This window comes from Lathamus discolor, chromosome 2, assembly GCF_037157495.1.
Source record: "Lathamus discolor isolate bLatDis1 chromosome 2, bLatDis1.hap1, whole genome shotgun sequence".
NCBI lineage: Eukaryota > Metazoa > Chordata > Aves > Psittaciformes > Psittacidae > Lathamus > Lathamus discolor.
Window position 1 is genome coordinate 13,316,517 of NC_088885.1, and position 22,131 is coordinate 13,338,647.

General features: G+C 43.5%; 1 protein-coding gene across 10 annotated transcripts in view; it reads right to left on the bottom strand.

The window, feature by feature from the left end:
• PDE1C (phosphodiesterase 1C) overlaps window positions 1-22,131 on the bottom strand; it is a 290,962-nt gene that overhangs the window by 151,284 nt on the left and 117,547 nt on the right. For 2 of the 10 annotated variants that reach the window (XM_065665794.1, XM_065665791.1), the window contains exon 3: window positions 9,310-9,336. The exons of the other annotated variants lie outside the window; for them this stretch is intronic. In XM_065665794.1, the coding sequence (XP_065521866.1) occupies window positions 9,310-9,336 (27 nt within the window). The remainder of the gene's footprint in view (window positions 1-9,309; window positions 9,337-22,131) is intronic. 10 annotated transcript variants of the gene reach the window in all.

Below are 22,131 nucleotides of genomic sequence, written 5' to 3' on the forward strand. Positions count from 1 at the left end.
AAGGGAGACACACATTTAGGAAGTGAGAGATTCTGAAGGCTAGAAACTTATACAGGACTTCACTTATATCGCCCTCCCCCAGAGGAGGTCCCCAAATAAAAGCTCATTCCCACATTAACTGCCAAAATCATATCAGTCACTAACCATTTTTGTCTTTCTCCCTCTCTCCTCACACCCTCCTCAAATGTTGTCCTTTGGTCTGACCGCTAAATCAAAGAGAGGGATTAAAACAACTCATTATCAATTCAAATTGAATTTGAGTCGCAGCTAAGACACAGGAGTTCTGAATTAGTCATGGAAATGCTGCATCTTAGGGTAATTCAAATGACCAGGTTTTTGTAATTACCCAGCTTGCTGAAAATTGCCTAGAAGTTGTTCCAGCTCATACATTATAAATGCTTGATGGGAAAAATCAATGGAATACCTATCCATTACTTGAAGTGCTGGCTCCAAGGGGTCAACTCATTAGCAGCTGTTGGGATTATTGGTTTGACCAGATGCAATTCAGCATTATTCAGTTAAAGAAGAAAAATCCATTTAGATTATTGTGTTTTCTTCCTTCTCATGATGTTTTATCCCCCAGGAACTTTTCGATACGCAACTGAAGAGTAGAGTGGTACAGCCTAAGAGCAGCAAGGGGCAGTGGGATCCCAAATCTGAGATTCCCACTTGTTTCTTGAGGTTTCCCTTGGAGGAATAAGATTCAGAAAAGAGATAAGGAGGAAACAGGTAAGATTCTGTGATTTTGATTGTAGTGTGTGTTCGTGGAAGACCAGTGGGATACAGTCTCAAGACTAAATCCTTATTTTTGTGGATTAGAAAAAATCACATACAGCTAGGAAAGAGGGATGAAATGAACAAAGGAACAGGAAATGGCAGCTGGGGAAAGCAGGACTGGAGACAGATGTCTTAGCATTTGTGTTAGCAGTTATTTTCAAGAAATAGAACATGATTTTTTCCAGATACTTATGCATTTCTTCCATGAACATTGAGAGATTATCAAGAAACTGCAGTGCAAATAAGAAGAAAAGGACACAAAAAGAAGTTCTACAGAGCTCCAACAAAAGAAGGCCCCTTACTAGCAGCATAAATTGTTTTCCTGCAGACTTGGGAAATGAACAGCCTGATTATCTATAGAAGACTGCGTGAGTTGCTCTTATGTTACCAACATGACCATCAAAGTTAATGTGATTGTCACTAAGGAAGTTTCACTGTGTTGCATGCATCAGACCTGAGTAATTCACTTCTCAAGGGTGAAATAAAACAAAAAAATCAATAATATTTTACAGGAAGAACATGTCTCATAGGCAATAATATAGGGCTTAACTGAATTCTTCATTAATTTTTATTATACTTCGTATACAAATTATGTGTACATCACAGGAGAAGAACTCCCTGCTACATCCCCTCACCAAATTCTAATCTAATTCTCCAAACATGCTTCAGTAAAGGATCTCAGGTTAACTCAAATGGAAATGAACACTTACTGGTTGGTACCTGTGCACCCACAAGCAGAATTATAAGCAAAAAGCAAGTCACTTCAATTTAGCTAACAATAAGTCACTGAGAAGATTGGACGTCCCTGAAAGAAGCTAAAGTAACCCAATGGGAGGGTTTATTCTCCTCCATGCAGCTTTCCAGATTCATACATGCATTATTTTGCTTGCTTCCAATCGGTGTAAACAGAAGTGCGAAACTATCATAAGGCTCTAGTGTATCTAATCTGTATCACCTGTTTTAGGAGTATTAATCACCCGGGTGTGCAGTCAGTGAAAACCTATTCACCAGCAGCTTCATTGCAGACAACTTTTCCTAACAAAGCCTAGAAAACTAGTAGAAGGCACAAGACTGCTGCTCTGCCTCTCCCCAAGATTTGAACCAGGCACTTAGAAATTTAAAACAGAAAACATCTGTACTGCGCAAAGTCATTTTGGTTTGAATATCTGATACCAAACATTGGATAGCAGTTTATCATCATTAAAGACTATGACTTTTCAACATCATTTTCATCTTACACTGGTCCTATCCTAGCAAAAAGGGAACAAAGCCTGCAAATCTAGGGACTACAAATAACTTGCAACAAATAGACACAAACAGTATCCAGAAAATCTGAATCTAGAGGACATTGCAATTCCACTTTGAACACCAGTGTCACGTAGGGAGAGGACCAATGCAAAAGAAGGAGTGTGACGAAAAGATACTGAAGTTTATGGCTGAATTTCACCTAAACATTAACAGGTTTAGGACAAACCTGAACATAATTTTCTTTTAATAGGTAAGAACACTTGCTATCACAGTATGAGTAGCAGAAGCTTCTTGCTTCATTTTCAAATCTGGCAGTCCATTCCTTATCAAGCAAGACGTGCTATTGTTACAACAAATTCTGCACAACCAGTAATATTTTAGGTATTGTAAATCAGCTGCAAAATTATACTCAATATAGTCAATATTAGTCATTAATCATTAAAGACTTGTATTTACCAATAATTACTCAGCACTATATAAGATATGGAAAAAAAAAATAGTTTTTAGTAAAATAACAGGAATATGCTGAAAGATTTTATATCATATATATATATATAAAATACATAATAATGGAATATATAAAGATTTGGTCACTATTTAATCATGCTTCATCATTATTTTGTAGTTGCTCCTGCTCTGGATAAAGAAGTCCCATTACTCATGACAGGGATTCAAAATTTATAGCCTCCTCTTCCACACAGCCATCACCTTAAGGAATGGCTGCCTCCAGTTAGAGTAGGAAAACTAAGCAAGATTTCAAAGCAGGGAAAAAACAATATAAAAATGTGTGTATCTGTCTGGAGCCCAATCTCATTGCATCTTCCAGTTCTCTAAAACCGAGGGAAGGAGAAGGACGGAAAGCAGGAGGGTATGCAAAAGTCTCCATCACTTTCAGTGTTTTTTCCACTTACAGAAAGTGTCAGGAGAACAAAAGCTGGGATCTTCTCGAGGTAGGTTACCTCCTCTCCTCTCAGCATGAAGTTTCCCTACACACAGCCAAGTAATATAAACTCCCTCCACAAATTAAAGCGCAAACTCCACTTAAATTTGTTCCCTTGACCTACAGCCCCCTTTGCAGAGCTGTGTAATGCTGCCAGTATCTGACTACACTTAACCTGCATTAGAAGATCACTCAAGTTGCATCCAGAAAGCCAGGAAATACCAAATTAGGGTTACCAGTGTCATTTTGATTCGCCCCTTTCACATACAGATTAATTATAAGCTTTACTTACATGACCACGTTCAATTTTTTCCCACAGCACCTATGACTCTGCAGTGCAATGAACACAGAGTACTCAACAAATTAATACCTTTCTACTGAAATTAAGTGTTCATTAAATTTAACAGAACCAGCTTCACTTGTAATATTATAGAAATAAGTCAGATCTCTTTTTGCATAGTGACCAGCAGCCTTGAATTGAAAATTTAACACCAGTTTCCCTGAAATGGAGAGTGTCAAGAAGTCCTACTGAAGTAACAGCGAGCCAAGGAAGTCTCAGCACCCAAAAGAGTTTACGAAGAATTTGGACACATCAAGTCCTGCACTGTGTGTGCACGTTACTGATACTATATGTATGTATATATCTATATAAAACCTTGAGCTAAGCAGTATTATAATTACTTGCACAGCTTAAGGAATTAGGGGTATTTTTATTATTTCTAATTAAGATAACCTTGCAAGGTCAATAGATAAGCTGTGGCAATGAAATGGTATCAGAACTAAGGACCAAGTATATTGTCAAATGAAGGAAGTTGATGAATGCCAAGAGTCAATCAGGGCCGCAGTGATGTCCTCAAGCACCAAGAGCTGGAAGAGATAACTTGACCTCCAGAGGTCCCCTTCAATCTATATTACTCTATCACTGGAAGGGATAACTTCCACCATATCTAATGCCTTTACGCAGAGAATCAGCTTTGAGAGAGCACTGATGCTTCATTCCAGTGATGATCTCTTTAGTGTGTCCTAATAGCACTAAAGGACAAGAATAATCCCAGCACAGTTTTCCTCACAGGATCTGGTCTTGAGTAAATGCCTAACTTAAAGATTACCTAGAATGAGATTTGTGAAGTGATAAACTTGCCTGTATTTTGAAATAATGCAAAAGATGCAGTCGATTATTGTAATATAAAGAGGTATAAACATGAGTAACACTGAAGATGACTATCAAATAAAGCTGGGGAAAAAAATCCCACATTTTCCCACTTATTTTGCATGTAACACTGTGCATTGATGGTTTCACCTTTTGTGCTATACATGAGCATAAATACATAATCCTTTTTTTCATTTCTTCATGGAAGAACATGTTCACGTTCACATTTTCCTCCAAGAGTATGTTAACTAAATGCTGGAGCAACTGGAATTAAAAAAGTACAGACACAGATGAGAAAGCATAGGAAAGCATGGGAAAGGGATGGAAAAGAAGATCTCTGCTCATGAGAGTCCTGCCTGATCATCAGAAGGAGAAACAACAAAACCCTTATGAAGATGAGGGAAGGATTGACATTCTGGCCATGTGATTTACATCAGACATCAGATTTTTTAATTAGAGTGCAATGTTTCTTAAAGAAATGACATTAGTATTTTGCAGGGTCCTTTAGGAAGCTTCCTTTAGGGTCACAGCCATATTTCAAGGGCACTTTGGCTACATTTTCTTTTCTACTTGGTCCTTCATGAAAGCAGTAGCAGGTACTCAGGGAAAAACATCTATCCATCCATTAATCATGGATAGATAAAATATCAGGACTCTTTTTACTTGACTTTAATCCAAAATGAGTTCACTGTAAAAGAATTTGCACCTTAGCAGAAAATTAAACTATACAATTAACCAACAAGTAGCTAAACCAAACCAGCAACACATGCAATTCTGTTACTGGCCGAGTAAAAATGCAAGGCTGTGGTTCCTAGCCATGTAAACTAACACAGATTATGTATCTGACAGATTTTGAGAAGATAAATAGGCCTCCATTGAGTCCTTAGAAGTGCAGAATGCACTACCTGAATGTCACCCAAGCACGAATCTAATCTAGGAGAGGATTGCCATGAGCTACCTTAAAAGCTCATTTCACTTTCAATATCCCAGGGAGCTGAAGGAAACCACGGGCAGCCAACAGCTGGCTGTCTTCAGGATAACTGGGACTCTCAGCAGACAAATCAAACATGACCTAGGTCCCAGGTGCTCCAGAAAAAGCAAACCCAACCCAGGACCTGACAGTTCAAGAGAGCTCTGGCTTCCTGTCTAGTTCTCCCCCTTGCTGACTACCCCTCCAGTCACTATTTAATAAGCTTATACCTACTATTCACTTACCCAAAGGGAACTAGATGAGAGAATGATAGATGACCTGACTTCTGATTAAATATCTTGCTTCTCTGGTATTGCTGTGATTAATCTACATCACAGTTCAGCGGTTCAGATGCAATTACTTGGTTGGGTCTAATGAATTTAGGGTTGTCTAGACAGCTGTGAAACTTCCAAGTTTATGAGGAAAATCATATCAATATATTATTGTTACAAAAGCATTTAAGTCAACTCAGTTAACAGGATGATCAACACAAAAGTCAGTGTCTATCATTTCTATTTGCAATTTTAGAATGGCCCAAATTTTGCTCTCTTTCATCCCTCGTTTTCTTGCACATACCTCATCTTCCTTCCCAACAGGTCTGCACCCAGGGGAACCTGTTTCTTTATACTGTAAAGTACAGAGGACAGCAGTGCTTCCTTCTTCATAGCTAAGTGCTGCTTACTATCACCTCAGCATTCCTATGTGGTAACACTCCCCAAAGAGGAACAAAAGGAAGACGATGCAAAAGCAAGTGGAAGACAAAGATGCCTCAACAGCTGGAGCAGCTCTGCTCTGGAGCCAGGCTGAGAGAGCTGGGCTGGTTCAGCCTGGAGAAGGGAAGGCTCCTTAAGGGGAGACCTTAGAGCAGCTCCAGTGCCTAAAGGGGCTCCAGGAAACCTGGAGAGGGGCTTTGGACAAGGGCCTGTAGGGACAGGACAAGGGGAATGGCTTTAACCTGCCAGAAGGGAGATTGAGATGAGCTCTTAGGCAGAAGCTCTTCCCTGTGAGGGTGCTGAGGCGCTGGCACAGGGTGCCCAGAGAAGCTGTGGCTGCCCCATCCCTGGCAGTGTTCAAGGCCAGGCTGGACAGGGCTTGGAGCAACCTGCTCCAGTGGAAGGTGTCCCTGCCCATGGCAGGGGGTTGGAACTGGGTGAGCTTTGAGATCCTTTCCAACCCAAACCATCCAATAGTTCTATGAAGATGGCTCCAGTTCAGCTGTCAGCCACCCTCCAGAGCCCAGAGCCCAGCAACATCGGAACAACCATAGTAGTTTTGAAAAAATATAGAATCATAGAATCATAGAATAGTTAGGGTTGAAAAGGACCTCAAGATCATCTAGTTCCAACCCCCCTGCCATGGGCAGGGACATCTCACACTAAACCATCCCACCCAAGGCTTCATCCAACCTGGCCTTGAACACTGCCAGGGATGGAGCATTCACAATTTCCTTGGGCAACCCACTCCAGTGCCTCACCACCCTTATAGGAAAGAATTTCCTCCTTACATCCAGTCTAAACCTCCCCTGTTTAAGTTTTAACCCATTACCCCTTGTCCAGTCACTACAGTCCCTGACAAAGAGTCCCTCCCCAGCATCCCTATAGGCCCTGTCCAGATACTGGAAGGCTGCTATGAGGTCTCCACGCAGTCTTCTCTTCTCCAGGCTGAACAGCCCCAACTTCCTCAGCCTGTCTTCATACTGGAGGTGCTCCAGTCCCCTGATCATCCTCGTGGCCCTCCTCTGGACTTGTTCCAGCAGTTCCATGTCCTTTTTATGTTGAGGACACCAGAACTGCACACAATACTCCAGGTGAGGTCTCACAAGAGCAGAGTAGAGGGGCAGGATCACCTCCTTCGACCTGCTGGTCACGCTCCTTTTGATGCAGCCCAGGATACGGTTGGCTTTCTGGGCTGCAAACACACACTGAAGCTGGCTCATGTTCATTTTCTCATTGACTAACACCCCCAAGTCCTTCTCCGCAGGGCCGCTCTGAATCTCTTCTTTGCCCAGTCTGTAGCTGTGCCTGGGATTGCTCCGACCCAGGTGTAGGACCTTGCACTTGTCGTGGTTGAACTTCATAAGGTTGGCATCAGCCCACCTCACAAGCGTGTCAAGGTCCCTCTGGATGGCATCCCTTCCCTCCAGCGTATCAACCGGACCACACAGCTTGGTGTCATCGGCAAACTTGCTGAGGGCGCACTCAATCCCACTGTCCATGTCACTGACAAAGATGTTGAACAAGACCAGTCCCAATACCAATCCCCGAGGGACACCACTCGTTACTGGTCTCCAGCCGGACATTGAGCCATTGACCACAACATAACGAAGGAAAGAAAACTCCACAGCAAATGAATACGGGAAAAGGAAGTGAAGACCTGAGCCAAGTCATCAGTTTATGCTCATTGCTGGAATTACCAACTCAACAGAGATGCTACGTAAAACCAACCTTTAAATGAACTACCATCCTACCGCTTCCTTTTGCCGGATGTTACACTTCAGCATCGGATGGCAGCATGTGCAATTTCCCATTTAGTACCATACCTTAATGACACAGCAGGTGGTAAATTCAAGTCAGAAGCTCACTATCCAGCTAATTTGCCCTAGGTGCCGGGAAATTATGATTCCCAACCACAGCAGCGACCCGCTGAGCTGCACAGCACTCCAGCCAACAGCCAGTGCCCGCTGAGCAAGGTTATCAAGAACAAAGCAAGGTTAGCAAGGCACAAAACATAAGCCTGTAATGGTATGTTTAAACAGTCTGGCATACTCAATTCTCTGTATGTCATTGACAGAACTGTGTACTGAGCTTGTAGGAGCTTTTAACATACTTCATCTCTCTTCCAAGGCTTACAGAAAGTCTCCTGTACAGATGCTGAACACAAACCTCTCCGATGCCACGGTTATGTATACAGAAAACACACCCAAATAAGACACACGACTGAGGACATTGCAAGCAGTGCAGAGGGGATACACACAAAACGCAATCACTGCTCCTGGAAATTATCTCAGCCCCAGAACAAATCCTCTTGCAGAAACTCAAGAGCTCTGCCCAGAGACATGTTCATAATTAATTGGCAATCATAGCAGCAGAAAGGGAAACAGGGAGAAAAGTAAAGCTGCAAAGAGGACTAGTGTCAGCCCCATATTCAGGAGAACAATTGGGACCATATTTACCTTCTCCCTGTTCTTGTGCTCACACTACACAATGCCCACCACACAGCTCAGCACAGAAACCTCCAAATCAGTATTTCCCACTAACTGTCACAGCTCAACATGACTCAAGCCACTGCACTTCAGTGTCTAGCAGCTGTGACACACAAGCACACACGCAGCCCATCCAGCCAATGCTGCAGCGGAGTGATCATCTTCAGCGTAGCATGATAGCAAACAGGAGGGGTGGCTGTGATGTCTTAGCCCATCACATCACCACGCTGGCTTATCTGCCAGCTCTCTCCATCATCATGTAACATTAAAGGGCATACTCAGCAGAGCTGCAGGGTTTAGTCTTTAGGAAGCACTCTGTGGGAGTCTCAAATCCAGTTAAAGTCAACATGAACTAAAGATGCTCAGCACATCATGAGATTAAGTCACCAATTAATACTCCCCATGCAGGGAAGGAGGAGTCAGTTCAGCACCAAAAAAACTTTGTCCTGAAAAGTGCAGGCTCTGAAGCAACCCAATACAAGGGCTCCAAAGAAAGAAAATACAAATCTGTCAAAGCTCCCCATTGGGCCCCTCTCCTGCAAGGAGATAGTACGATAACCAGATCAGGTAGCTGTAATAGGGCCTGTTTATCAACAGGATCCCTGTTTTCCTTCAGTCTCCTGAAAAGGCATAGATCATTAGCAACACTACAAGCCCACAATCCATTTTGTTATTACAGCGTGAGTAAGCGATAGGAGTTAGAACCAGCAGAACTCGCAGAAGGAACAGAGTGACGTTTCTTAGGGCTTGATACCTTCAAGGATAAATATTTCTGTCCTTACTCAGGGAGAAATGCCACTAATGGCAGAGGGGATCTGAAGGAACAAATAACACTAACAGCAGAGGGGATCTGAAGGAACAGCAGTGTAACACGGACCTTCAGAGGGGGCAACAATCAGTACAAGGGCATTTCCCTGGGAACAAAACCAATCTGGTAACTGGAAAATCCTCCTTCAAACCCCCTAACAAAAAGAGACAGATGACTCACAAATAGCTTCCAGTCCTCTGCGATTTACTCTTACCTCTGTGATGTTTTCTTGTATTTTCTCCTGCAGGAAAAGAACAAAATACATCTGAGATAAGAACACTCTACTGGTGAGGAGGGGAAAAGGAGAGGGTCAGAAATCAGGAGCTATTACATGAAGTCACTTCTGCCATGAGAATGCCCCAAATGTGATGCAGCCAAACCCTTCTGCTAACCTCAGCAGTGGCTGCCACTAACTTCAGTAGAAAAAGGTGCGTTTGCCTGCATGTGCATCTTGCCTTTTCCTGTAAGAGAGGGTTGCTGCAGCTAGGAAAGAATGAGTTACTACTCTAAATGACTTAACAGGAAGCCCAAGTGACAGAAACTTACTTGTACTTACTAGTAGTAAAGTAGTTTCTATGTCTCCATCCAGCAGATAAGGATGGCCTTATCTGTCAAGAGCCCCCTACGATGGTTGGGTGCATCACAGTACCACCCCTCCACCTTGGCTGTGGTCACTTAGTGGAAAGCCCCAGCAGTTTCACAGCAGCCCTGCTCTAAAAAGGAAGCCTAGATCCTAGCAAGTCCTCTACTCCATCAAATCCCAGATACCACACCACAGAGGTTCACTTCATTGCACATACCCTGAGAGCTAACTGACCTGAGCCCAGGAATAGGAATGGCAAGAGTGGACAAGCATGCTGGCAGCACCTCTTCTCCTCAACCTCTTAATGTGCTTAGCACAGTGGACTGTCTTCTACAGCAGGCAATGGTACAAGCTGCCAATGCTAAGAGCAAGGCAATAACCATGAGCCCTTCTGCGTGGCTACCTACGTGGCTATACAGAGGTGTATCAGCACTGTATGTTCTCTATGAGCTCCTCATCCTACAATAGCCTTTTCCAACAGCTTCACACAGTGCCTGGCAAAACAGGGCATTGATTGCATTTGAACTCAGCTCCACTTTTTATGTTCTAAAATAACACTAATGATCTCTAAGCTTCCCAAGCAGTAATGGGAACAAATCTCAGTGTCGACTGTGATGAAGGGTGCAAGATCAACACCCTGTTGTTTAGCCATAGAGACATTCCTCACCTTTTTAATGTGTAGGTAATGTTAGAATGGGTATGCTGCTTTATAGCATCAAGTGCTGCTCTCATACTACTGCACATGGAAAACTGTGGCTAAGGCAGACCCAGAATCATAAAAATCCTAAATACTTACTTTAAAAGGATTTAAAAATATTACATTTACACTTTACTGTGGGAAGAATTACTTAAACTTGAATAGATGCAAAGGAGTAAGAGAGGGAATATTCACAGCAGTATCAAGACTATTATTATTACTATTATTATTATTATTTACAAGTTAATTCTTTCCCTTGAAAGTGTCAGTGTATTCCGGCACTGTCAGAACTATTTTCCCTATATTGGTTAGTGACTTTCATGTAATCTTATGCAGTGCTTCTCTTTCAGACAAGCTTCACATTTGAGCAAAGATACCATTCATTAACTCCCAATCACCCGAATTCCCTTGTTTATCTTAAAGAGGTGGCTAAGCCTTAGGGTGCCTTTTGCATTGCAGTAATAATGACACTTTTCTGATCTGTGACACCTGTTTTTACTCAACAATATTTTTACTGCATTAGAAAACTGCACTATTAGAGATGACTACCAGCAAAAAAACATTTGCCTGGTCACAGAAGTTTTTAGATCCATATATATACATTCTTTATTGCTGTAGTTTATTGTTTCCACACCTGCAGTTCAATTACAGTTAAGGTTTACATGTACCAAGTGACTGCACTTATAAGCACTGAATTTGCATGTTACAGTTGAAGAGAATATAACTAAAGCTACCCTTGTCTGTAAATTCAGTATCACTACTGCATGGAGTTGCTTCAGAAAGAACACCACTAGTAGATTCTGATATCCAGCAGCAAAAATCCCTGTACACCTGAACTTCCAGCACTTCAAAACCAAGGTCTAGCAATGCTACACATCAATGTTTTAAAAAGAAGGAGTTGGTAACATAGTCTGCCAATAACTAAAGGGGCCTACAAGAAAGGTGGAGAGGGACTTTTTACAAGGGCAGGTAAGGACAGGACAAGGGGAATGGCTTTAACCTGACAGAGGGGAGATTGAGATGAGGTCTTAGGCAGAAGCTCTTCCCTGTGAGGGTGCTGGGGCACTGGCACAGGGTGCCCAGAGAAGCTGTGGCTGCCCCATCCCTGGCAGTGTTCAAGGCCAGGTTGGACACAGGGGCTTGGAGCAACCTGGTCTGGTGGAAGGTGTCCCTGCCTGTGGCAGGGGGTTGGAACTGCATGAGCTTTAAGGTCCCTTCCAGCCCAAACCACTCTACGATTCTATGATAGTATAGCCTTCAGTCAACATCCACCTCCTTTATGCTTACAACCCACCACTGACACCTGCTTTCTTTAAATGAGATCATTGCAACCAAGGAAATTAGAAGGTGCCTCTTTTAATACCTCAGCCAGCACCAGAGATTGGTTGCAAGCAGCAGCCATGTGTGAATTAACATGGGGAAAGCAGGGAGTGAGGATCTGGCCTTGTTTTTGTGGGGTTTTGTTCAGTTGTTTCCTTTCTAAAAGATGTGGGACAGACCATCCTAGTTCATCTCCCCAGGAGGAGCCTACTCAGACAGGAACTAGCTGCTCAATTACCTTTAGCTCTAGGATAAACCTAGGAACAGATACATCTCCCAGTCAAGCTCAAGGGACACATGATTTTCTGAACAAACCCCAGCTATTCCTCTTTCCCAGAAGGGAATGAATTAGACCTGCAGGAGGTGGTGTTCCAGCCTCCCACACCTTTGGGCCATCCTGTGCTCACGCCTGCAAGAGGCTCGTTGATAGCACCAGATCTGTGTAAGTTCAGGTTCTTTTCCTGTGGCACACAAGCCGTGCTAGAACTGCCACATCCATTCATTGCCTGTTACCTGCTGTGGAATGTATTACTCATAGGTCTACATTTAGCTTACATTAAAAAAATAAGTTAGAAAAAGTAGTTGGTGTTTTTTTCATGCTGAAGAGAATTAGCAGGTGACTCACACCAGGTAGGCCCTGTATTACCAGTGTAAACTAGAAATGACTTCACCGAACTTAATGCAATTACACCTGCACGAGTGTAGTATGAAGTGAGTCAGTCCTCGCACAAGTAGTCTGCTGGAGCCTAATGAAAATAAACCCAGTCAGATGTTTAAAAATAGGTATTTTGTTAACTACCAAAACTAACCAAAGTGGTGGATGGGACGACATTTTTGTCTCAAACGAGATGAAACCAACAAGAGAGTTGAGCCCATTTCAGTATCAACTCTTCTGGGAATGAAGGAATCCTTCATGTGTACAGAGCAACTGTATACTGGCCCAGCACAGAATTAGGACAGACTTTTGAAGGTATTTAAGCATCAACAGGGTGTAACTAGCTACAGCTACATGGGCACCCAACTCCCATTGAAATAAACAGACATGCAAAATTTCTCTCTGTGCTTTGATACCCATCAATTTCTTCAAGGATAAGTATCTGTTCCCAGGGTTGTGTTTCTGCCATTTAATTCCAGTGCACCCTCAGGCAAACTGATTTTTTCCCTCTATTTCTCCTTTAGACCCTTTTCCATTGTATTTTCAGCTCTTTGGGGTTGTGCCTTTAGAGGTTTTACACATCAGTTTATGGCAGTGAGGCATAACTGGAGCCCAACTACTTCTGAGTTGCTACAAGAAGCTTCCACCCTACCTGTGCATCCAGAAATTACGAAGATGAAGAGAATTTAACAGAAACACACAAAAACTGTGTCTGAATTTGGTAATGACATTCTCAGGCCTTATTCTTCTAGGAGGCGCGATGGAGTTAATGCAACTAAGTAGGTAAGGAGAGAAGTGAGGGTGGGGGGATTGGGGGCCCCATACGGTTTTGCCCCATAATCATACAACTTAGAATATCAGCTAGCTAGATTAATTGCTCTTTCACTCCTACACAGCCTCCAAAGAATAACTGCACCACCTAAATTGTTTTACTCATAATAGTAACATGGTGTTATTCCACATTTATTCCACAGGCTTTGGTGTTAATGGCATCTTTTCAGTATATGGAGTAAAACTATGGGTCCTGTAGAAGTAATAGGAAGATCTTTGCCTAGCTTCATCCCTGGAAATTTACACTAAAATCTGAAAGTTGATGAGCATCACGCTCTGCTCACACACTCCTTCTAGAGACTAAGGGTTATATCCGCCCTTGGTAAGGTCCCTGCAGGCAGCGATCAGCCTTAGGCCACCAGTGGTTAACACACAGTTAGCAACCTGAGGTACACACAGGAGACACTTCTAACTGAGTTAATGCTTCATGGCTCAGGAATGCCAAGTGCCACAAGCACATCCTTAGCCTGCTGAGATGGTGAAGTGACTCAACTTTCCAGCTAAAGCTCAGAATCAGCACTGGCAGCAGCTTACTCTAACATGCTTTGTTTTGCCTGGCCATTGAAACAGGTTCATAGGGCGCACACAGCTGGTTAGGTCAGTTTAGCAAGCCAGCTATACTTCTGAAGTTCTGAAGTCCTTAAACCTGGTGGCCCATGCTCTCCCCTTTGTACCACCAGCTGATAATGCACAAGCCTGGATCAAACACAGTATGTGCTTAGTGAAAAAGAGGGCAACGACTCTTCAGTGAATAGCTAAAGTGACTCTGCCGCACTGGCTTAAAAACCATTGTCCCCAGCACCCTGACAGCCTGGCAGACATGGGTGCACCCCTGGGCATCACCTGCTTCAGTGCAAAGTTCAGCCTTTTGGCTTAAACTGCTCACAATGGCGGCTTTAAGCGAAGGTGCCAGGTTTGCTACTGCCACAGCCAAGGTGCGCTCTATACTGCCCACTGCAGCGGAGGCAAAGAAGAAGCTACCAGGGCATTAACTCCTCCAGCTGATGCAGAGAGCCTCGCCAGAGCTTGCCTGCCATACCCTTGATTTTGTGCTGACATTGCTAAACAGGATCAGAGCTACCTGCAGAAAAAGGAAACTGCCTCAAGTGTAACATTTTACATAAGCTACTTCTTCAGAAGAACCACAGTCATTAAAGAAAGCAGTTGCCACAAGCAAATATTTAGTTATTCATAGGCTGGAATAGGAAATGGGACTTTTCCTATTCTATATTTAGAAGCTTTATAATTAGCATGTTTAAGGTGTGAGTGGGAGCTTAATCATCCATTAACAAAAGCACCCAACAATGTCTGTCCTTCAGTCCTGGAGTCCCACCACCTCCATAGCTCACCCAAGGCTGTTCATCATCTCTGCTTCCCTGCAGGGCTCCCCCCACCAGCTCATTTGGAAGCACAGAGAGAAGAAGCCACCTTACCACAATGAAATGTGGTAAATCCACCTCATAACAAGCACATTCTCCTAGGTCTTTTTATTTTATTTCCTTTCCTGCCAGAGCTGACCTTCTGACAGTAGGATAAGGTGTTAGGGCGTTAAGTTCAACACTACTAAAAGCGTGTTTTGTAGTTTAGCAGGCCAACAGCGAGATATGCAACGAAATTTGGCAAAAGAGAAACAAGTCTGTCTACAGGTCAAATCTGGAAGACTCTTCCTGCTGTTTTGTTACCCATCAGTGAATCTGTGGGGAAGGAACGTTATCCCTCCACTTTTTTTTTATGTGAGAGATGACTACAATTCATTTACCGCTTTTGTTTCCAAACCCTTCCAGCTCGTCAGTCCAGAATCCCCAAGATTTCCCCCCAGTGGCCATGCCTAGGGTCAAGAGCATTTCCATCTCCCAAGACCTCTGTGGCTGTACACCAGTGGTGTAGCAGTTCACACTGGGGGTAGATGCCACCCCACTGTGCATGGCTCCCAGGAAGAGGCAGCTGGGGGCTCACATCCAGCTACATTCTCTGACTGATGAGATCACTTAAATAAATTGAAAGCCTTCCCTCCCAGCAGCTCGATGCTCTGCATCATGCGGTGCATTACCAATTAATCGTCATCATCACAGGATTAGTGATGCACTTACATTACGTTACCAAAGCCTGTATTAATAACCATGTGTAAATCAATCCACCAAACCCCAATCGCACAGCACAGACTACAGAACGGCATCTGCCAAAGCTCAGGATCCCATGGGAGACCTGACCAGAACTCAGGAATATACTGAGATCACCAGACTTCAAAGGGTATGATGCCATCAACTCCTGCTGGGGTTTTAATTCCTGAATTGAAACAGAAAGACCAGTTTCTTGCTTTACTCACTCCCTAATCAATAAAGCACCACCCAAACCAACTCATTTACTTTTCCTTCCACATTTACCAAAATACTGTGCTAAGTTAAAGACAATACGAGCATGCAGTGCCAGGAGAAGAGAAGAAATGGGTGCAGGAAGGGAAGATTTTGGCTGGCACTTGAGATTTGATAGAGGATTTATGTGGGATTTTAAAAAACATAAGAGAAGTCATTTTAAATTGGACTCTGAACCACAAGGGGCCACAGTGAAAACATAAGAGGATGAAGCAGTCACTTGTCTCATTTTAAGTAGATTAGAAGGTTCTGCGTGTTCTGAAGCATGGGCATGTGCAGTGCAGGCATACAGACAAGATTTGTTCACAACCTGAAACAGGTATGAAGATTTCAGTGGAAATGGAGACAAGACAGCTGAGAGGCACAACAGATTCACAGTCAAAAATGGAGGGAGAAACATTCATTCTTGAAAACAGGAAGTACTGCTATGAAGTAGAAATGAAGCTTGCACTCAACTCACAACCGGTAAAAAAAGCATGTAAATAATTCAAGGTCAAAAAAATCCCCACTGATTTTGCCCAAGGAAAATGCTACTTTGATGAATTAGCCAATCTGGCTGACCACTGGATTTCTCCAGTCTAGTTACTGAGATCTCTGTATTTAGTCAGTTTCCCATTTGCAGTTGGTGTGGATTTAGATTCTTTATATGAAATAAAAAGGAAACAGGGTCTGTTTCTGAACATCAAGCCCTTCAGGAAGAATATGACCTACCGCTCATTCTGCTTTTTCTTAGTACAGAAGCAGCAAATTCTCTTGTGCTTCACACACATCATATTCTTAAGAAAAGTGGGTGTACAGGAAAGTGTATTTCAGGAAAATAAAGACCTGAGGTCTGAAAAGAATATAGAGAAGTTCTCAGTATCCATGCTTAAAAATAACACAAAAGATACAGATTGTCAAACCACTGCAGAGCATTCACCATAGTGTACGACGTTCACGTATTTACCATTTGAAAAATAGATACAGGCTTAGCCTGACTGTTGCTTTCTAGCTGGTCACTCCACATGCCTTATGGAACATTTGGCTCTGAAACCAGTAAAGGACCTGCAAAGTACAGGATGGGTGGTGCCTCAACATGCCTATTCTGTAGCCTCTCCCACTGGAAGAGATTGTGGCACTTAGTGCACAATGGGATCAGAGAAGGACAAACACCTCCCTGCTGTTCTGAGCATAGATGTGCTTCACATTGCGCTCGCACAGCAACACTGACCTCTGCAAGTGGGATGCAGCTTCCTTGCTAGTACAATGTCTCAAAAAAGGGAGTGAATACACAACCTTTCCTGTGCGTTCTTTAGTTGTATCCTGTTTGTTTCCCTAAGAAAACAGCTTGTGAAAACGAGTCATATCGACAAGGAGTGTACAGGGGAACAGTTCCTCTCAGAGTAAGGTAAAGCAGAATGCTGCAGAGCACATATAGGGGCAATATTGATGTATTGTGTATGCTGGAAACATGTACTGCTGTTCAGTGGGAATTCCATTCCCCCAGTGGCAAAAAGCTGCTAGGTTCTGGAAGAAACAACCATGTACAGATTAAAAGTGTACTCTAATCACTGCTGCTATGTAAAATGAACATACCAAATTCTGCAGCAGCCAAACAGACAGCTATTTCATGCAGGGTGGCTCTGTGATTAGTTACAGCACGCACCGTGATGGGGAGGGAGAGCATCATTCTTCATACCCTGGATTAAATATCAAGACAGGAAACACAGACTGGAATTACATCAGAGCAGACCAGCCACGTGTGTGAACTCACTAAACAAATCTGCACCTTGCCCTAAGCTCTAGTAAATCTATTCGGTGCTATTTGTAACTCTAAACGTTGCTTGTTATTGTTATTTCCCCCCCCTCCCCTTCAACACAACACACCCCCTCTGCGAGTAGACAGCTGGTGTGACGCAGAACTTTAAATCTCATGGTTCTGTGCCAGGCCCTTTTCTGACTCCGGGTTAAAGGCTGGAACACTCGGATTACTGTTGGACAAGCCTAAGCATGGGGAGAAAAAATTGCTGCACAAAGATGCAGTGTTCCCTTTCCAAAAGAAGGGAATTTCACTTCGCCATTGCCGCCTCCTGAACCCTCCCTCCTTCAGTGTGCTGGAAGCTTTTTAAAGTTCCTCAGCCTTTTAGCCGCACTACTTTGTGTAGCGAGGCAGAACTGCTATAGCCCTGGCAGGGCCTGCTCATTCATAGGCCACTTGTTAAATGTCATTCCTAGGAAAAGGCAACATTGGACAGGCTGAGAGAGCTGGGCTGGGTCAGCCTGGAGAAGGGAAGGCTCCTTAAGGGGAGACCTTAGAGCAGCTCCAGTGCCTAAAGGGGCTACAGGAAACCTGGAGAGGGGCTTTGGACAAGGGCCTGTAGGGACAGGACAAGGGGGAATGGCTTTAACCTGCCAGAGGGGAGATTGAGATGAGCTCTTAGGCAGAAGCTCTTCCCTGTGAGGGTGCTGAGGCGCTGGCACAGGGTGCCCAGAGAAGCTGTGGCTGCCCCATCCCTGGCAGTGTTCAAGGCCGGGTTGGATGGGGCTTGGAGCAACCAGCGGTAGTGGAAGGTGTTCCTGCCCGTGGCAGTGGTTGGAACTGGATGAGCTTTAGGGTCCCTTCCAGCCCGAACTACTCTGGGATTCTACGATTTGCCTGAATGAGACGGTAATACAGAAGCAATGGTTTGTACTGCATTTATAACCAGAGGTGTTCTTGCAGCATCCAGGCTCTCCTTCAAGGTCTCCTGTTAGAATCTGAGGCAAAAAGTACTGCACTACAGATTGGGCAGCAACTTCAAATATCCTTAAAGGCAGCTTTTGTCCCTGTGATTTTCAGCAACAACCCAAACTCCTAAGTTGAGTATGACTTGCATATATGTTGTGCTATGAGCTACTTTAATTTGGAAGGAAACAAATCTAACACTTATTTATGTGCAGAGACCTGAAGAACTCACAGGGCTACTTTTTTATCCACCACCTCCTTTTTTTTAAGCTCTCTTTGGTTCTCCTCTCCGCCTTTTTATGAGCCAGTATGCTCTTTTGCAGATGATCTCCACAGTTCTCCCCTCCCAGCCTCAACCCCCACAGCTTCCTCTCTTTTCAGACTTGCTTGAGAAGTGAAAGAAGAGTTCTCCCATCTGACTGTAGCTGTCCCTGCTGCATCAATGTGTGTGTAGAGGCACATATTTAAATGGTGTATTCAGACTCCTTGCTTAGCCGACACCAGTAACTGCTTACTGCTAGTGAATCCCAGAAAACCAGCTGCTCCACAGGAGGCATGGGAGGAAGTGTGATCTGAGCATCATTTACAGCAACCAGCTGAACTGCTCAGCCTTGCAAGGGGGTTTATGCTCTACTTCTGTTCCTTTGCCCCTGGAAGCTTGCTGCAGCTTGTGCCACGCACTCTGCAGGGACTCCCTGCATGCCACAGCTGTAGCTCAGGGGCTCTGAGCAGTTTTTGCTGTTAAAAATTGCACAGATCTGATGTTTAATTTGTGCTTATCTTGGTGTTGAAATGAGATTTGCACCACGCCAGGATTCGTGCTACAGATGGATGTAGTGCAACTTTGTCTTGGCTGGGAGTTTTGTGCACGAAGAATATCTGCCCCTAGAAGTGTAAGAAATCACTCCTGAAGTGATGACACAGACCTACTAATAGCCATTCAAAGTGTCACATTAATAACAAAATGACTCTACAGCCTGACAGCTATGGAAGAAAAGCACAGAACTTATCCTACATGTCTGTATGTATGCTAATAACTGAACTGGCTCCTACATCTCCCTCTCCTAGAAAGATTATTCTCCAAGAAAGGCCAGGTTGGATGAGGCTTGGAGCAACCAGCTCTAGTGGAAGGTGTCCCAGCCCAGGGCAGGGGGTTGGAACTGGATGAGCTTTAAGGTCCCTTCCAACTCAAACCAGACTGGGCTTCTATGATTATGAAAATCTTCTCCCGCTGCATGCCTGAGCTCACATGGACTTCTGCATCCAACATCACCAATTGCGAGGTGTGGAGGTCCTCCCAAAGAAGGTAAAGCAGACTGTTACAACATGAATTGGACTCCTTGGCAGAGACACTTCCTTCCAAAGCTCTTCTTGACACCCATGTAGAGCAGTGCTTCCTGGAGAGCTCTGCAACCTACTTCTTGGCCAGGAAAGTTCAACAATCCCCAACATGGACCTCACCAATTGGTTACATCCAGTTTCACCAGAGTCTGAGCTGTACTCTTCGTCTATTGATAGATTTTCATTCTGGTTTCTTTGTATTTATATTCACACCTTCAAAATGAATCTGCTTTTCAAATACCCAAGACAACAGCTGACAAATCTTGGCAGAGGTCTGGAGTGGTACCACCTGCTGGAAGAATTATTGTTCACCTACAATTCACATTTAAGCACAAAGTTGGCCTTAACACTGTCAGTGAATGCTTTGCATTGTCGCAGGGCTAAACAAATGTTCTCAAGCATCAGTTACTTGGAAAACTTAGATTTTCAAAGAAAACAAACAAACAAAAAAAACAGCTCCAAAGACCAGGAACTGGATTCAAATTTCACCCCTGCAAATGCACTGGTATCAACGAGGTTGTTCTTTCCAGTGTTTACAGCACAGTTCAGGGGATCAAAATCAGCCCTAGGAATGCAAACAAGCCCTTCTAGAAGACCTGGCCTTATCCAAATCCCCAGTGTTTTGAGAGCATTTTGCATCTGTAGAGGTGTTTTACAGCTTCTGTAATGTTTGAATGGGTCAGCCCTCATACATGAACCTCAGTCTTCCCCCATCTACCAGTCAGGATCAGAGTCCGAGCATTCCTAGTGTTCTGAAGAGGCTGAAGTGATTTTTTTGATGGGACAAGAGAAGAGAGACTGGAACAGGAAAATCTCACATGAATTGCAGGAAGAGAAAGAAACACACTAAATAAAAATCCTTTCAAGGGCTGAGTTGGGTTCAGTTTAGTGTTTGAAGCCACCAAAAGCTGGCAGATTAAGAGATGAGCTGGTCTCACAGCCTTTAAAACACACACACAAACACATACACACACACACAGAGGATTTCCCAGTGCTGTCTTCCATCGGGTTTTATTCCTTTCTGTACAAACTCCTATCCCACCAAGACAGCTTTAAAAACAACTCCAGAAAGAGACTCTTCATTTCCCTTTGACCTGAGGTCTGAATTCATCTTTCCCAAAATAACCTTTTTTATATCCTTGTTTCCTATGCAGGTTTGCAAGCTTTATAGCAGCAATATTTGAAAAGCACTGAATTTAATATTACAAAGGGAGCCCCTTTCTCCTATGACAGACTGTGGTGGTCTTTTTATGACTGCTGGAATCAATAATTGCTTTTTGAGCTGCAGGGATGATTCACTTGTACTACCCCCAGAAGAATAAAATCTCTTTTTTATGATTATGGCAAAAACTAGAGGGTGTATATTATTTCTTAGTCAACATTTTAGAATTAAACATGAAGTAGTCTCTCTTTTGTTACCTGCAGGACTCATCTATTGATTTAAGATTCAAATAAAAGTCACTGGGAGGAACAAAGTAACAGAAGGGCTGTGGAAAAAATGGATTATGTACTGAATTACTACACCTCGAAACACTGCACTTTTTAATTAACTTTGTCTGAAGTGGCTGTTCTGCTATTTATTAGAACATATTCTCTCCCCTGTCCATTTGTTCAGGCTTGAGATTAGCAGCTGGCAGCACTTCTCCTGTTCCCCTTGCTCCTTCAAGGACTGCAGACAGCATAGAACAAGCTGTTACAGGTTAGTGTAATGGTACAATTCAGCCCTCTACACGGAGAACAATATTACAGATCAACCAGACCCTGACAGTCCTTAGAACCAGTTGAGTCATTCCTACCCACAGAGCAGCTCACCCAAACGAAGAATCACTGTCACGCTGGAGCAGCGCATACCCAGCACCCCCTCACTAACCACTGAGACCTTCTCAAGCCTTCTAGGAATCGTGACAACCACAGGGAAAGTGAAATGCAGAGATCAGAGACCTACAGAGAGGTTTCCTGACATGGCTCTCTGACAAATAATCCCTGTCTGTGCTCATTAGGAAAAGCTGAATGAGAAAAAGGGTGGTAGCAGCTCTATTTAAATACTGGTGAAGGCAGCTCAGTTCTGCTCCCAGGGCTTCAATTTGAACCTATACCCTCAGGAGGTTCAGTAGGACTGAAATCAAGGCCAAAGAGCCCAAAAGCCCCTCTTGCCTCCAAAAACAAATGGGCATATTCGTATCTTCCACTTGAAAACTGACTAATTGACACATTTCCTAACCAAGTGGTGATTTCTGAGGGGCTTTTTTAACCTCTGCTACCTGCTGCCAGCTAAAATATTTGGGGACAATGCCCACTTTTTGTAGAGTGTGCCTCTGGAATTGAAGGGAGATCTCTGTTTTCCTGTTTGTGACGGTCCCATATATGAAAACGAAGCAGAACAGGGTACTGTCACTGGCAGAACCAGCTGTTCTCTGTGTGACATATTTCAACTGAGGAAGCCTAAAAATATCATAGAGCATGTACAGATAAGACAGAAAAACAGATAACTGAGCAGTGTCACTCTAACGCTTGCCAGATCATCTTCAGTCAC